Source organism: Opisthorchis viverrini, assembly GCF_000715545.1.
Source record: "Opisthorchis viverrini unplaced genomic scaffold opera_v5_154, whole genome shotgun sequence".
NCBI classification, from domain to species: domain Eukaryota; kingdom Metazoa; phylum Platyhelminthes; class Trematoda; order Opisthorchiida; family Opisthorchiidae; genus Opisthorchis; species Opisthorchis viverrini.
Genome location: NW_008751809.1, coordinates 1,039,387 through 1,057,865, shown reverse-complemented (window position 1 = coordinate 1,057,865; position 18,479 = coordinate 1,039,387). Strand labels below are relative to the sequence as shown.

Genomic DNA, 18,479 nt, shown 5'->3' with positions numbered 1-18,479 from the left:
CTCTTTAATCCAGCAACCTGAAACCTGCATGGCAAAACGGCATCACTGGAGCTGTTGGACTCTGGGACCCAACCAACTGTATCTGCAGCCACTGTGGCCGTGTTTATGCCGGTCTTACTGGTCGGCCGCCACCAAACACACAGTGATCCGTCAGCAAAACGTCGGCAACGACTCTCGTGAGACGAATTAATTTGCACCATGACCAACCACAGAGCCTTTCTTCAACTTATTATTAGCGCAAGTCCCTGGTCTGTCCAAAGCAAATAGAGTTGAGTTCAACTACCTGGTCATTTTTCTTGGCATCCGCGAATCTCCAAATTTTTAGTTTGGATGTCCCACGGTGTTAGAACTTTCACGGTGCTAAAAGTGATTTACCGTGAACATAACTGTTTCGACCGGATTTAGAAATAGTATTTAGCCACATATGTACGACCAGGACTTGTAAGAGTAACGATAACTCTCAGCAAACAGGAACGTGTACAAAATCCATAACAGAACCTTTGTCTGTTGGTGGAGGCGTGTTCACAGATCTGAGCTGAAGTGATAAATATTGGACGGTTCATATAGACTAGGTCCTGCAAATTCATACTTAGCCAAGAAGATCCATGTAAGATAGGCAGATGAAACGACGCGGCTTTGAAAGAATAAAAGAATAATGTTACAGCTCACAGTCAAGCAAAACTTATATTATTCTGCCTGTAAATATGACAAAGCCTCTCCATTTGGCAGTACCTGGTTTTATAGGCACACGCCGACTTTGCTGCAGGTGTGTTCCGCAATCGTCTAATCGCAAAGGGCGGTAATGCATGAGGTTAGCTGTATAACTCTCATAAGCCACAGAGTTATTAGCGCACAAGCAACTGAAAAGGATGTGTATAAGGGGACGGTAGTGGTGAGCAAACAATTCTTTGTCAAACTTTATCTATTTCTCAGGTTGCATTATGCGTTATGAATCCGTTCGGTGACGACGATGAGGATTTTCAAACGTCAAGCATCCTGGACTACAACCTTGAAGTCAGTTTCAGATCCGTTTACATGGATGGCGTTTCCTTCCCCCAATATCTTTCTTTTCCATTGGGCAAAAAGGCTCCGAATGAGGAAGATGACCTTGAAAAGTTTTTGGAGGACATTGACTGTGACCTGAACAGGCAAATGGATCATCCCATTGAGAACAAGTAGGTAACAATTATGTTCAACGTATGAGATGATCATTAGGGCTGCCGAATAATTATTAGTTAAATAATACAGTGAGACAATGAAGACGTCGAAATGTCGAACTTCGACTCTATTTTTTTCAGGAGCAGGGCCGTGTTCTTTGTGGACCTCAATGGTGTCTGAGTACGTGGGCTAATGCAACTAATTTGGGAAGCGCGGTGGACATGATAGCCACAACATAGCTTCGACGGTACATTCCTGAGAGCCGAACAAAGACATCAAATCATACCCACATTCAGAACATCTATTAAATTTTCGAAAACAGTCCAAAGAGAATTTTGGTGACAGCAATGTTTCCATTCTGAGGAACAGATTATTCCTAAGCGGACGTCCTCAGTTTACCTGGTCAGCAGTTTCACTGAACAGCATATTTTGTCCTGTAACACGCTCATTGGAATAATGCTGCTTGTGTGCAAGTATTCAGAATTATTTGTTTGAACGGTTACTCAATCTCCTGTACCATCGAAGTTTCACAACCTAATACCGATTAGTTTTGTTGAGAATAAACCTCGTGAGGAAGAATGAAACCACGGTGTAACTATAAATTAGGTCGTCATTTTGAGCACTTGGGAAAAATATCTCTCCATGGGATGGAAAACCGACTCAGGCGGATACTCAGGCGATAAATGCTTGCTTAATTTGAACACCGGCTTTCCTTCAAGATCTTGTCACGCTCAGACTAAATTTGTAATGTATTTTTGAAGCATCAAAAATTTCATTTTGTTTTCATTTAGCCAGCGGTTCGTAAATGTTATGGGGCAAACCCACTAAAAGTACATTTTCACACGCTAAGTGTCGCTCATTGTACATGAATAATAGGACTTGGGCCATATAAATCTATTCGGACAGGACATATTCTGACTACTGCTAACAATAACAATGGTTCAGCTGTAACACCCTTTTGGCGCCTAGCTGCCATGATACCACAAGAATTCATGAGGGCCCGGCTACTGCCAAGTCGCCCAAGGCTAAACAGGAGAATTTGAGGTACACAAGTTGGGTTCGAACCACGGATCTTCCTGTCGGTAAATTCGCACTGTAACAACTGAACGATATCTTCCCCTTTCCAACTGCTGGAGATAACTACTATACTACTTTGTTCTGGTTTAGCCTGATAGGTTGATTTTTTAGTGCAATAGACGTTTCAGAGGTTTAATATCGTGATGAATGGCTCTGATTCACACTCTACCATATTAAACTGAGATCCTATTGTGTGTTTTATTGTTAGTCTACTGAATCGCGATTTCTAGAAAGATCTTGAATACGTACACAGTGAACTTGCCTATCTGCTGGAATTATTTCTAACCACCGCGGTATCACGGCGAAGACTATCCGAAATTGTTTGACCAGCCGCTCACAAGTTGGATATTACTTGCCGGATGCCTGACTATGTGTTAAACCCAACGACCGCTAACCGTCCACTGACTGAATAGAAGCCATGTAATTTTATTATGGACCTGCACTACCATTTACTCCATCTATAAATCTGAGGATAGCTCTTTGTATGAAATGCAACATTTCGTTGCCGTGGGCACACAGAAATGTTATAAAACAACGGTACAGTACCTCAGTGCACTGTCTCCTCACTATATCGAAGGTGGATCCTGTTATGTCTAAAAGAAACGCTGGACTGGCAAACTTGCCGTCTTGTTGGCCACCCAGATAAGATCTTGTAAAGTATACCATCTTGACTACCGGAAGAAGTGGCAATCAAAATGCTATCAAAGCCGTGATGACAGCTACCATTAAGCGTACATCTTAGGGTCGAATTATTTTGTTACACGCAGAAAAAAGAAGTTTTAGTCAGATAACTCGACGCAGTATTGATTATCCGTTTTTGTTATGAGAAATACAAGCAACCTTATCTTATTCCAGTGTCTGTAATTTGGAAATGAAGCCAACAAGGTTGAGCCGATGCAAGAATTGTCTTTGCTGCAATAAGCAACAACCAGCAGCGCCGAGTAAGTTATCAGTTGACTTGTTTATCTGCCTGATGAAAAACTTCGTTTAATATCAGCATCACTTCTGGCATTGTATGGTTCATAATCCCAGTATGGTTGTTAGAAGACAGCGTTCACTAGACTGTTTGAAAATGTTTAAAAATGTTTCATACGTTATTGTGTTGTCTTTTTTCACTGCTAGAAGTTCTGTGTCGTGAACTAATTTTTAAAATTTAGTATATGCCGTAACTCTCAGTAAAAAAGACATATTAGTCTACGGCAACAAAGAAGTTGGAATAAACCTAGTACGCCATTGGAGTACAAAATTTTGCCACAGAAGTCAAGCTCGACTTCACTTTGTTGAACCTGGTGAAAAAGCCTTTACCAACCATCTAAAGGGTCTGCGCATTCCACCTGTAATCCCAAGACAGTGGTCTTGATAATGTTGCCAAAAGTGTTTGGGCTCTCATTCCCGGGGGAGCGTTCTCTGGGATTCGTCAGATAGTGCTGACCCTCAGTTCTCAAATCCTGATTTAGCACCCGAGCATCCAGATAGAATCAGATATTTGATTGCAATGTATTGTTGTGTTAACCAGGTACGTAGCTGAATCCCTAGTTGTCACAACTACGTTTTTTGGCCTTGGAAAACATTGATCAGCCTTCGGTATATTGGTTGGGTAACAAGATTGTATCTATGCTGAAATAACCTTGATACTGAACCCTTTCCCACAGGGCTGATTATCACTGACGCTGATACCAGTAAGTGATGTCATAAAACTACCCAGCTTCGTCCTTTTGTCCATCATCTTTTTGGAAACGTGTTCCAGCGTCGATTCAAGCAAACTTTCCGAAAATCATTGCCAAGTTGTTTGTCCCATGGTAAAATGTTTAGGTAGCACATGGCCTCCATGTCAACTGAAGAGCAGTTTCCATCAATATACGTTAAACATCGTCGGTAAGCAAACCCATAATTACTAAAATATTTATCAAAAGAACCGAATTACGGACAAATAAGGAGAGAAAAGTGATTGTGGTATAAATGTGAGACCATTTCGTTCAGTGAGCAAGATAAAATGTTGAAACCTGCGCGATTTTTAAAACATATGAAAACTCGTATTGGACTTGGTCCCGGATTAAGTGCCCTTTCACAGGGAAGGTCTACATATGTATGCATGGATGATAGAACAAATGTAGGACCGCTGGTGAAAAGATTCAGAATGGTGAAATGCAAAAATGAGCATGTTCTAATCGAAATACTCTCACTGAAACGCTAAGTTTCATTAAGAGGATGCAGCTGCACAATGATACTGTACAGATCCCTCTGCCAATAATACAATGTAGCAGGAACAGACTACCAGACAAGATGCTATACAGGCACTTAATACAAGTGAGCGGAAGTGAATTCTTAAGGTTTTAATAGCGCTCTTAGACCATGCGGTGAACGTTTACTTTCATCATAGCTTTCTTATGCGGTCTCATGTCTATTTGACCGTTTGTCTGAAAATTTTAATAGCGCTCTTAAACCATGCGGTGAACGTTTACTTTCATCATAGCTTTCTTATGCGGTCTCATGTCTATTTGACCGTTTTGTCTGAAAAGCATTCCGGTATATTCTTGGTCTTTTAGTTTAGCCACCACTTGCTAGTTAGCATTCGTACATGAAGAAGCCGCTCCTTAACCAAACATTTTTGAGCATTCCAGTTGCATGTAGAAGTTTTGTTCTGTAGTGAGATGTCGATTTGCTAACCCATATGGTGGTTAACCTTCTAAATCGTAATTGTTTCTACATCAATCTTCTACCACTGTGGTCCATCTGTTCAGTAGATCTTTTTGACAACTTTCCTAAACGTGCATTTGACATCCTGTGTGAACATAACAAAGTCTAAATGGTGCTGGAAACTAAACCCGTCTAACTTTGATGGGCTGTTTGTGCGTGGAACATTAATCATCCGCCTTGAAGCTTAAAAATTGGGATCGGCTATCGCCAGTTTACTCCCATCATTAACATCTTAGACAACGACGTCAGCGTAATAAAACTGATGCTAACTGGCTGATTCAGCCTGATTACAAGTTTGTTGCTAGGGTATTCAACCTTATCTGCTGACATAAACAAAATTAAGGCCAACAAAGGTACCATTTTTGTTTAGATCCAAACGTTTCTGTTCAAGTCAGCAATCTTACTTCGAAGTAGAGCCAGAGTAGCCCATTCAACTTGAAGCCGGATCAGTGTAGTCAGTTGTGGAAAAATCGAAAAACGGAAAATCAAAAAGGCGGCTTTATCAACCTTTATATTATTTGTCCCAATGGGAAAAATTCGAAGGTGATCTTCAATCAGTGTGCGTGGATGTTTCCTCTCTTCGGATAATGAACCTGAGAGGGTATTAGCCCAGGTGCAAGACAAGATGTAAAGCATACATCCTTGAAAGCCAAGAAATAGCAAAAGCCGACCTCGGAAGGAAAACACAGATAGTAGGACAAACGCAGCTGCTGAAAATAGACCTGTATTGATGACGAAAGTATCCCAATAATTATTGCTGATTGTGATGGTGCGTGTTACACTCTTTATCAGAACGTTACCTAACCTGAACTGAAGAAGTTAAAATTTGTTTCAAATTTCAGAGCTGTAGTGGTGCCAATGTTAATAGAAAGTTAGGACCACAAGCAATTTAAAAAAAAATACTGGATGCTTCTTCTAGTATGGGGTGGTACTGAAGGTGAAGTCGGCTGTATGGATATAGTTACTTTCGTGAAATTATCAATAAAAACTCAGAGGGTCTCAGTCGGATTTAGGATTCACTAAAATGATGAACTATAAAAAGATGCTGTGCATGCATTTACATCGAGTTGCTAAATAACAGCAGGAGACAGAAGCATTTTAAAATCCTAATGCACATAAGTAAAAATTACCTATGTTCCTGATAGATAGAGTCATTTAAGAACGTACTAATTATGCAGAGCAGCTTTATTAAATGGCTGGTTGACAATTCCGCGCAAATTACTCAAACGGGTAGTTAAATATTACTTTACATAAAAGCTGCTCTGTTGGTTGGTCGATTTGTGCGCCTGCAGGCGTTGGTCATTCTAAAATTGTCCCCCTAGACAGACCAGCTCCAAAATATTCAGGTATCCAAGCATTACCACAGGGACTATTTCTTTGTTTTGCAAGACTCTACAAGGACATTTTAAACCTGATCACTGCATCCACTTACATATATGTCTTCCAAGTCAGGAGCTTCTTGTAGTAAAATACCCACTCCCCCAAACCCCGGACTTCAACATTGGAGTGGCTAGCACAACACACACCCTTGATAGTAAATAAAGACATTTTTGCAGTCTCTAATGGGTTTTTTCAAAATTCAGGAAAGGTTAAGTATAGATGATATTTTAACTAAGTTCTGTCTGTCTGCGTTTGCGAACGCCAGGTTCTAAAAAAAAGAAAGGAGGGAGGTAATATACACGCTCGGAGAATATTGGTTGTAGGGAGAGATGTGAATTTTCGGCCTTCCAGATTCATAAAATTTTCGGGTAAGTCAATTTGAATGAAGGAGTGTCGTCAGAAAATATCTAAACCACATAACTTTCCATCTGTTTCTGTGGAAACAGGTGTGCACATCATGTGCCACTTGAAACGCGGATCATCCTGGCGGATAATAAATCTACTGGTTGAGTAAAAAGGATAAGTGCCCTTTCACTAAGCGTATTCAAACCTTCGATTAAAACTGAAAACGGATTATCACTCCTGCGTTCAGTAGTTGATAGTACTAATCCAGTTGACAACAGTTTGCCGCGAGCAAGTAATCTTTCATTGCACCCAACCACGGGTTAGCTTAATACAAGTGAGTTTCACTCCAAGCTACCCACTAGTCCGGACATAAAAATACCAGTGTCAGTATTTAGAACAGTTTCGTGCAGTATGAAGTCTTGACACAAAACCTGTACACGTGGCCGATAACTAAAAAGTTCATGGCCTATCAAGAAAAGTAAACATTTTTTCATAGTCATCAAAAATATTGTATCTCAGAAACGTTTGGATAAAAAGACAGTACTATGAGATGCAAGTATGGATAAAAGATTTTCTACGTAGTATTTATATATATGCATATAACATGAATGACAATCATCCCAAATTGATCTGCCGCTCAAGGGTGGGTAAGCCACCGGATTGAACCTGCACATAGTTGAGGGCCGTAGACCGGATGCGCCGAGCCGATTGTGGTAGTGATTGCAAGACCCAAACTCCGACGTGGACCGGGGAGATCGTAACTGGCAAATGAATTCTTAAGGATATCGTATTTTTTAATCATATTTACGACCGATGTTAAAAGGAATATCGAAATGCCATTTCGGTGTATTAGTGAGCAGAATGACCAAGTGAACTGTTCAGATGTTTGTATATCGGAAGAAGACAGCAGAAAAGTACAGCAACCAACCTATGAGCCAAAAAAGAGCAGAAACAAAATGCAGTTCAGTGAAATTCAGGCGGGCAAAAAAATTTCTCCCATCGCGTACTTTAAGACACCAGAAATGATGTCAGAAGTAGCTTGAAGTGAAAAGCTGCAACGATAACGGGAATATTAAACTCAACCAATTATACGGATGGTCCTTTCGTACATCAGTAACATATCTGAATTCACACCAAGGCTAAAACCAGCGAAAGAACTCTGAATAGCTCATAAACTAGGTGCCACAATAAGGAACCTGATTTCAGTAAGAAAGGACAAGAACAAGGAAGGTTCAAGAAGTAACGTTGTGCACCAAAGCAACTGCAAGGATTGTAACGAATAGTATACTAGACAAACTTGGGGAGAACTCTCCGTATGGATGAAGAAGCAAAACGTGGCTAGTGAAAGATGTGAGCCATTGTCTCGTATTTCAATATATAAAGATCAGAAAGGACGCAAATTTCACCTAAAAGCGTGAAGATCGTAGCATCAGAAGTAGAAGACACGAAAAAGAACCTTCGGAAAAATGATTACTCGCAAAGGATCCCGTCAATCGGCACATCGAAATTGACCTTGTTTAAGCACCTCTACGAGTGAAAAACCTCCAACTCACTTCTGCCACTGAGCCAGCCTCGGTCACTGAGTAAACTGGTTTAGAAACGGGAATCAACATGGAGGCAAATGAACCCGGAGATGTGAAGTCTCAACCATAAAGTAAATCAACCGACTGGCCATAAGGAGTGCTGGCCTACCTCTAGCCATGTATGCGCAAAAACTACTTACTTCCTACCTCAACGCATTTCCAGTCAACTCACTGATGACGTCATTGTGACTGGTGATGAAACTTTTTGTTACCAAAATGCTAAGCCCAGCGGACAAACCACCACCAGAAGAAAGCTTAATAACTGGTACGGCAGTAAATCCTCAGGCTAATGTTATCCATTGATCTCTGTTCCTGACTGTACTCGCATAATCTGAATTTTTAAACCATTAGGGGCCAGCGGTGCCCGACCCAGTGCGCACTTACTCAACCGGGATTTTCACAGCCTCATATGAGGACACCAAGGTACATAGCCGGAAGCGAAGTCATAGTTGTATAAGTCTACAAAATCATTAACGGATGATAAAGTAGATTTGAGGGACCGATATTCAGCCAAACAGTGAGGCTTTTCACCAAGTATGAACGCTGATCTGGACTGTTCAATCAAAAGAACATAGTTATTCAAGTCTGTACTACAAATTGAAAGAATGTGTATAGCTCCTAAATAACTAGATGCCACCTTGGGATGAAAACACTAGATTCTCTAAGCTAGATATTCAACTGTTCGGACTAAATGATAGTGGGTCATTACGAAGGTCGATTTGTCACCGATATTTTGACCGCTAAGCTCGATAATGAGAGCTAGCTGGTCCGGAGGAAGAGTCTACGGATATTTTTCGAAAAAGCATCGTTCAAACCCAAAACAGTATTCCAAGGACAATCTTCACAGTCAATGGTGTGCCCATCTACGATTGGACTACTGAAGGTCACAAATAAAATCGAGAGTAAGCTTTTGAATTTATTTTGATTAGAGAATACGCCTAATCCGACAGGTGGTTGATTGTCGGCTTATCTTTAACATGTTTCGCGGAGATACTCGCTGCAGAGGGTTTAAAGGTAGAACCATAGAAAGTTCAGCTATGTTCAGCTCTGTACGCCCAGTGTGAACCGAAATCACTAGTGGGGCTGAAGAGAATATGGAGTTGCGACAAATACACTAATTTGCAAATCAACCTGGTTTTCATGGGAGACTCAAGTGGGTCTCTCGTTCATAATGTTCTTCAACTAAATGTGCTGCACGCAGGCCACCTCATCTTTCAGTTGGTACGATATTCGAGAGATCGCAGTATATTTTCATAAAAGAAACGATTCACAAGGTTGCTGAAAACTCTTCTACAGCCACGACCGGTTTTGCCTTTATTTGGGCTCATCAGGTAGGTGCAGTCAACATCATGGACGAGAGGTTTACTTGAGTTGCCGGCGAAAACCAAATTGATTTGCAGTTTAGTGCATTTGTCGAAACCAGCCCAATTTGGGTTCAAGTGGAACATAGGGTTGACGGAACCTTGGGGACTGAGGTTATCTGACGAGCCCCAAAAGGGCGAAACCGGTCTTGGGCTGTCGAAGAGTTTTCAGAAACCTTGTGAGTAGTTTCCTTTATGAGAATAAAAAGTTGTTTGTGCTGACTTCCACCTAGTTTGCCTGCCTTAGTATGACCCCCACCTAAATTCTTACGTACTGTGCGCCATGATGTTAGCATGATCAACGAAAATGCACTCTGGGAAAATCGCAGAAAGCGATAACCAGAACACCTGCGCTGACCTAATACTACTGTGCAGTCACTACTCAGTCACTGAGGTCTGGATGTAGCACTTCTGCTGCGGAACTTTCCTCTAGGCTGTTGTAACCCAAGTCTGACACGTACAGAAGATAATCTTTCTCAGAGCGAAAAGGAATTTTCGACGACTATCTTTTGAACTGAACAGTTTAGTATCCCAAGTACGTAGACTTACGGAGAAAAACCAATGAGTTGACAGGTCGTAAATCATAGGCAAGAAACCACCGAGTGATTCTCCAAAATTCACGCAGAGACTAACGACCAGGCTCAAGAAGATATCTATCATTCATCTTATGAAGCATGTACACATGATAGTGAGGATTCGAGCCAAGTTTTCCAAGTAGTACCTAGTGTGGCTCTCTATCTGCAGACAGGTAAACTGATTCAAGAGGGGTCAAACATAAAAACAAGTTCGAACTCTACAGAGGTATAAGTGTATAGAAATGGCTGGCATACAGATAGATAGAGACAGATGGCAAACAGAAAATTGTTTCCATACCTGCGAATCTTTTACGGGGATCGAACTCAACTTGTCATCAACAAAGACGTGCCCTAAATGCGAATCGCTTCGTGACCCCGAAGGAGTTAAAATGGATAGTACCAGGGGGAGCAGCCTTGTTATTAATGACAGCATTCGAGAGTAGGAGGAACTGCTTTATTTGCTAGAAGCGGTAGGTAAAATTATAGTGTAATTAGAGGAGTTCATCCTATACATATTTAGGAAGTCAGTTCCCGGCAAATGGTCGTCGTAGTTTTGTTTTTGGTAGTTTAGAACCACATTTGGGCAATAGATGGATACAAGGGGGATTATTTGGAAAATGCGCTTATCTCGATTGTCAACATGACACATGTGACCGACTATATACGTTTGCAGTTTACAAGAAACCGGATCCCTGTATATTTTCTACCTAAAGGATAACAGTTTACCGGAGAATACCGGAATACCGAGAAATAGGTACTTAAACACCATGTCAGGTATCCATTTCCGAGCCGGCCGAGAGGGGTTAAGTGATGACAGTGATAAAAATAGCGAAGCACAATATACCCGTCGCGAAAGACTTGGGGGAGAAACCATTGTGTGGGGCGATTAATGTAAGACAAGATAGCGAATGCAGTGGTTGCATACAGATGCGTGCAAAATATAATCCGCTTTAAAGCGCGTACAACAAAGTCCAAGGTAGTAAACATCATTGCTGTATCCTTTAGATCATAATGCAGTCACCATGCGCCTATATCGAGAGAATCGGGTGAGACCGCAAGCCAGAGACTTAACTTAAAGACAGGTAGCGAAGTCGATGCAGGTTAGTTGTGTTTTTGAGAATCCTAGATTGTGAACGAGAGGATGTTAGTGAAATAGTGCAACTGTCGATCATATGACGTTGATGAAGACGGCATGATGGAACAGAGGAACAAAGTTCGCTGCAGATAGAATTGTGGTCAGACCGTGCAGCTCAAACTGACTACAGCCTTTGTAAGAAGTGAGGTATTCATCTAAAAGCGGAAAGATGACCTCAGCAACCGATCTTGATGCGAATTCGAGCAAATGCCATCCGATCAAATGGAGGCGAACTGTGAGTGGACTCGGACCTAGACCATCCAACCATCGGCAATTAACTGTTTAAGTCCATACTGCAGTTCAAAAGACACATCGATCACGAACAAACACGTCGTCTTGATCATTGTTCATAGTTTAGTCCGCTGTATCTACTCCACATCCCGCGCATTTCTTTCAGCCTCCCGATCATCCACTCTGTACGTCATATGTTCGCACGGATGTGCACTCATACCTATCGTTTGGCGTACGCATCGCCGCACGGCAAACTGCAAGCGTTCACGTGCAGCATCGTAATCGTAAACGAGATATGCTTCCAAGCTCGTAATCGCTTGTGCTTTGTGGCTTTTCAACGCAATGTGTCCCCGATTAATCTTTAATGAAAACATTTGGGGGCCAGAATGTTTTTTGTTTAATTTGTCCTGTAAGGTATGTGGGAGCAGAGACCGCTAAGTTAGTCAATCGATTTGGCTGTTCTAGTTGAGTTACAGGGGACAACCTGAGGGGCACTTGCAGTGAATAACACCAAGCGCACTTCGGAAGGAAGAAACTTTGAGTAAGTTCACAATCAAAAGCAGGAATATCTATCAGATATCTGCCATCAGAGGAGCAACAAACAGCTACAGATGACAGAAAGCCCACAGAATTGAATCATCAACAACCTTTGCATTACTGTGCTTGGTTTCTCCACCATCGTTTCTATTAACACTCTCTAGATTGCATTTTGGTTGGGTCGGTAACTTTTCGATATGCAAATAAGCCACATGTATGTGGTGTCAAAAGATTTCTAACCCTACCAAACACCGGGTTCACAGGACGTTTAACCTAAGTATTCGCATGAAGTTCATGGAAATCAGATAAATCGTTGGCGCTAGATTGGCCACAGGTTGCATTTCATGAGACGAGTTGATTTATTCTCTGTTATTGTTCCATATTCGAACGGGAACTTTAGCTCACGCTTTTGTCATCCTTTAATCACTGATGTAATTGGTTATTTGTGCTCAGACTCTTTCGATGTTCCCTTGGCTCGTTTGTGATCTGTGTTGCGTCGTTTTTTGCTTTATTGCGTCTAATAAGTCCACTGGATAGCATCCACATTCATTTTCCCTCGCTGTTTGTAAAAGTAACGAGCGGGGCAGACATACCTCTGTTCTCGTTATAGCCCATTTACCGTCGTTTACCCTAGTGACCATTTGGAATTATCATCGTCAATTTTCGTTGCGTTCTCCATCACTATTTTTGACCAGAATGGATCTGAACTCTAGCACATACGATTGAAGCAAACTCCCTTTGATCTGTGTTCTACTCCGGTAGATTTATTTTAAGAAGCTGCAAAACAAGCTACACCACGCAGGCAAATGTGTTTTCAAAGTAAAGCGGCTGAACTTGCCCTATGGATTGTGTTTGCATTCTTCGGATAGCCATTTGTGTATTCGATTTAGAATAATCTGGAAAGGTCAAACATTAATCCCCGGACAACCGAAATACAGTTTATACATGATCAATGCAAGTCAGGCAAACGCATTGGTCATTTCGTCTTGACTACATAAGTAGGTGGTATCATTGCTTCCCCAGTAGAGGTGCAAAGGATATGTTCCATTGTATGGTCATTCCACTTATTCCCCTTGGATAGTGGAGGGATTGTATCCTGGCATAAGCACTTATGGGACGAAGAAACTACATTCCGAACACTCCGTGCCAAAAATTCGACCCTTTCATGCATGTCAAACGTGAACTGTGCTATACTTACAAATAAGCGTACCATTTCTGCAATCTCAACGACCTCTACAAAATAACAACACGAGTGTCACACATAAACATGATTGCTGAAAAGCATACTGCTTGTTTCAAAATGGATGGCAGATGAGAAACAAGATTAGTCCTCCTCCTACTCCATGTGCCATATTGCTAACCTGTTGGTTCCTGTATGTTCCGATGCCAACGAAACATTTGAGTTAGGTGAAAACCTGTCAGTGATATCTTTGGACTTTGCCAAGTCCACTGAAGCCAGCTCAATACGTTTTGTTGACCGAACATAATTTGCCATCATTGAATTTTTGCTTAATTCGACTTATATTATAACCATCAATATCTCGGCTTTTTGTTCTGAGGATGTTTGCTCACCGCTACCACAGTTCACCGTGCTCTGATCTATCTAGCAGCTGCGATTGTGAAACTGGATTGTATTAAGTTGCAATATATATATATATATATAAAGTTTTTAAAACGTGTACATAATTAATAAGACGCTGTTGCCTGGCATCGTCTCTTGCGGCCGCTGGTTTGGGACAAATAAATGCTAATAGTGTTTTTCATTACTCATTTGCATATGCCACTTTTGTGTCTAATTGATAGCATGAGAGTAATGTTTAGCCAGTTACTGGCAAATGAGCTGACTGCAAATTTTTGACCCGAGGCAGTTAAATTACTTGGATACCAATATGGATGTTTATCTATACGTTTGACATAAATTGTTTGCAAGTCATTTGAATATTTCAGTCTATGTTCCTTGCAAGACGTCACTTTGTTTGAACCAACAGTAGCCGCCAAAACCAACGAAGGCCCACAAATTCAGTTTGTTCCTAATTGTGGGAACATTTTCTGACTGCTTTTTTTAGAGGTTACTTATCATATTTTCTCACAGGAGTGTCTCAGATGATGAGTGCCTTAGGTTACTAGTAAGTGGATTGCCTCCTTTTCATTGGTGAGACTATTCCGGTGTGGTTCCATGGATTTTCGTCCCTTTGTTACCCATTGTCCCACTCTAACTGTTCCACCCTAGTGAAGTATGTTGCGCAAAATCCGTTTTTTACAGAACCACCGGTCATGCATATTTACGTTTTACAAAAGATCATACAGTAATGCCTACCAAATAGTCACAGATGTGTTTTGCTTCCCAGAAATCTACCCCACATTTATTATCGTATCAGATTGTGTCTTCACCAAGGAATGCTAAGCCCACAAAATTTGCAATCGCACTTTCTGAGGTTACTTGTTATGCACACATTATGTCACGTTTTGAAGTAACTTGTATTTTTAGTCCATGCAATCAACTTTCCCACAAAATTTATATATCAGGGAGCAGTTCAGTGTAAATTGAGTTTTTAACCTCTCATACAAAGAATATGACACACACCAAGCTAATGAGATTTGGAATTTCAAATATTGGTTTTGGAGCCAGAATGCGACCACTTTGAGAATCCATTCGCAGAGAGTCATGTTTAGACTGAGATTTACCCACTGTAAACAGCAGGCTGTGTTGAGTCTCAACCTGTTTCGATGGTTTCTTTTCACCACTTTCGGTGGCCCTTTGTGGCCAATAAACACATTTCACTACATGACCAGCTCAGGAATGTAAGGAGTTAAGTATCTGGGTTGCTTAGGCTTCTTTCGGGCAGTTTCTGCGATCTTTGTGGACCATCTCACAGAGAAACCACCGTTCATGAAATACTCAGAAGCACAGGGCAACACTACGGAAGAAAAATGTAGACCAGCCGCATGGACACTGTCGGATCTACCTCTATGTAAACTCTTCAGTTATACCATCAAGTTAAAGAAGATTTATTCCAGTGGGCCAGATTTGAATGTAGGTTACTAGAATGTATACACACCCCTCTGATGACGAGTTGCCCCAACTTAATGTTCAGGCAAATTTCATCAAATGCCGATCAAAATTATACGTACCGCGCTCTAATCATTCTCCCTAGAGTTCAGCCTTTGCGCTTCCCTAGATCAGTCGTAGCTGTTCCTTAGTTTCAACGTCAGTGACCTAGCTCCTTACTTACCGATGGAGTCAGTTTAACTAGCGAAGAAACGCTTGCAAGCTAACTGCTCATCTTAGGATACGGAACGAAAAACCTGTAAACACACCGGAGCCTTCAATAGTTCGAGACATCTCTTAAGTTTGAGGTCATAATTTGGACCACTAAACTACCGCTCTCCGAAACTCCTTTATTGGGAACGTTTTCTCCACTTTTACTTATTCACTTGACCCGCCGACACCTCCGCCCAAACACGAGACTAATTAATGATATCCATTAGAGCCGGATTCACGAGTGACTAACAATGGGCCAGATGCTGATAAGTTACGTTCACCTTAAATTGATAGGCTGCAGGGAGGGCTTGCCTGATCTTGAAAGTGCAAAGTCCTGGTGTTCAAATTCTGGTCAGAAGGGATCGAAGTCCAGTACTTATAACAATTTGCTTTCCATCATGCTTGCTTCATAAAAGCCGAGCCCACAGTTCGACTCCCCAAAGGACAGAGTTGATATCATACGACTTATTCTACTCAGTCTAAAGGCGCAACGCCGTACAGCGGGCGAATGGCAGATACTCTGGGGTGGACAGCGCATGACCTATAAACGCAGCATGAAAAACTTTGCTAAGGACCTAAGCCGCCCTAGTGCATGTCGACTGTGCGCTTGAGGCGTCGAAGCCACACCACATCAATGTTTGGAGGCACTCGCCGACATGGCGGTGACGCATAACCAGTAGCGGTGTTATGTCTACGCTCTTGTCCTCAATCGGTAACTGTTTGGGCTTTTTCATTCTGATTTGATATCGTGTTCCTCTGTACCCCCTCTATCTTACACTAACCGTTTCCATGAACTATGGCGATCCGAACCACCGTACATTTCTACTTGGTTTACCGTTTTTAAATTGGACCGAAAAGATGCAACAGTTTAAACCATGATCGTTTATCACGAATTCGAGCGATAATAGAACTAAAAGTGAATTGCCGAACTGAGCGTCCTGGTGCATGTATGGGTTCTTGATAATGTGTGGGCGAGTGCGAACAGGTGTATGTGGACAGCCACAAAATTAAGTTAACAGAAAAAATATTACGGTGCATGTAAGCCGATAGTGGAGATAGGAAAAGTTCCTTTTTGATACCTGAAAAATACTTGGTCGCACAGCAGACGTGGACTCACCGTCGTGTTAACCGACATCGACATGATATATGCTGAGTACCGAAGCATCGCTCTGAATACTTTTTTAGTTCAATTTTGAATGGTTGAACTGACGTTGCTCTCCGTTAGAGCCTGTCAATTAATGGTTGACCTGCTAGTGGATGCAGAAAAGTGTGCTTAGGCTTCGATATTTAACACACAAACCACTTGGGTTAAACAGAACAAAGACAATCAGGTCCCAGACCAGTAGACTTACTAGTTGAAGTCGTTTTCAAACATCAGATTTACTGACCCAACTGTATCAGTCAAACAACCGGTGGTACAGTCGCTTGACGTTCTTGCCAAATTTATTCGGCGTCGCACATCTCCACTATGCACCGATAGTGTCGTCTGCAGCAAACTTGTCAAGCTCAGAGCGTAATTCGACCGCTGGCCGAAACCCCTGAGCTACCAATATTCACTTCTAAGTCACCCATTTGAACGTTGACCTCCTATTGATCGGTACCCATCGACGCCCTGTATTTTGTGATGCCGAATATTTTGCTCCTGACGAAGTTAATTTGCGGTGATCAGAACTTTGAGTGATGAAAATATGCTCCTAAATTTGATTTTGTATCAGCCCAGCCACACTTGACATACAAGGCACAAGCTATCCCACTGTATTCGTACTGAGAACGGTGCAGATATTCTCAGGTTTGACAATCCCTTTCAGTCTTCATCAGATGTTGTTACGATATTTACTTCAATGACCTCGAGTGAATCAGGTAGAGTAATAAAGTAGGGCAACCAGCCAGTATTATACAGGATGGCCGGGATGGACAACTCCTGTATATCACAACCAAAACTGTTTTTGTTCTGTGTGAGCAGGCGCTGAAATTGGAATCCCATGGAAAGATATATTATCTTTGTTGTATGTGCCGTCTGCCCACCATTTGCATATCCATTATGCACACATGTTAGCCACTCTGAGATTATATTATTTGAATTTTCCACCGAAGTGACGGTAACTTTGTTTTATTTGTTCGTTAATAGCAACCCTGAATATTTCAAGTGTACGGCATCTTGCTAGCAAGTCGAAGAATTTTGTCAATGACGCGCACTACATGCCATTGTCATCACCGCCGATATCCCTATCTCCGACAGTCCCAACGTACTCTTCTGTAAACAAATGATGGCCCTATTTGAAATAAAAGTGCTGGAGAGACATGAGAAGAATATCTGCTATATTTCACAAAATTTTATAAGCGCAGAGCTAAACTTGTATCGATTATTTGGACATCATTTCTTAATATTGCTTGTCAAAGCTTTTGGTTCACAAATGTACTGGCTTTTTCATTTGTAATACAGAAGCATCGTACATTAAAACAACTCGACAGGGATTTCGCCAGCAGAGCTTCATAACCTGTGGTGAATTCGCCTTTCAAGAAAAAACAAGGGTTAACCCAGTATACTAACACGTTGCCTTCAAAAGCTTCCGCCAGCCAACAAATTTTGAAAATAGTCAATTCCGAATACACAATTCACCAGGTGTTTTGGCTCGTTTGTAATTGCGTGCAAAACATATAACCAGCCGTCAAACAACTTGGATGATTTGCCTGCTATTTAGACAGGTTCGCAATGTGCAGAGTCTAAACTTTGCTTGATTCGATCACAAGTAAATGTGATTTCAACAGGTGAGTATCCAAAGTGATCGAGTGCGGACACTGAAATGCAAACCATTGGTATATTAACCCGGTACTCCGAACGTCCTTAGTACAGCAACATAGTCCCCCACCAAACCGCCGAAAGTAGTATTTTAAATCTCAATCGACTTAAGCTAAATTTGTCGCATGGAGTCAAGTTTTAACTCTCTACTGCCGGATACATGCCGGAGCAAGCTAAGTGGGCTCAAAGGCCCCACTGAACGTCAGAGTGGTTGTAGGATAGTAGTAAGTAACGTTAGCAAACTTTCTACTATCCCAAAGCAAAACCAGAGCGAATTCCCATGACCACGAAAATCTATATAGACTGGATATGGCTAATGCAACTGATGTAGCTTAAGT

The 18,479-nt window shown here is 41.6% G+C and overlaps 1 protein-coding gene across 1 annotated transcript in view; it reads left to right on the top strand.

Annotated features, from left to right (window-relative positions):
* Positions 1-18,479, top strand: part of T265_06972 (hypothetical protein) — a gene marked incomplete at both ends in the record, with an annotated part of 64,527 nt that overhangs the window by 41,191 nt on the left and 4,857 nt on the right. Inside the window, 3 exons of the mRNA XM_009172378.1 lie at positions 934-1,175; positions 3,091-3,176; positions 3,888-3,914. Coding sequence (XP_009170642.1) covers positions 934-1,175; positions 3,091-3,176; positions 3,888-3,914 — 355 coding nt within the window. The remainder of the gene's footprint in view (positions 1-933; positions 1,176-3,090; positions 3,177-3,887; positions 3,915-18,479) is intronic.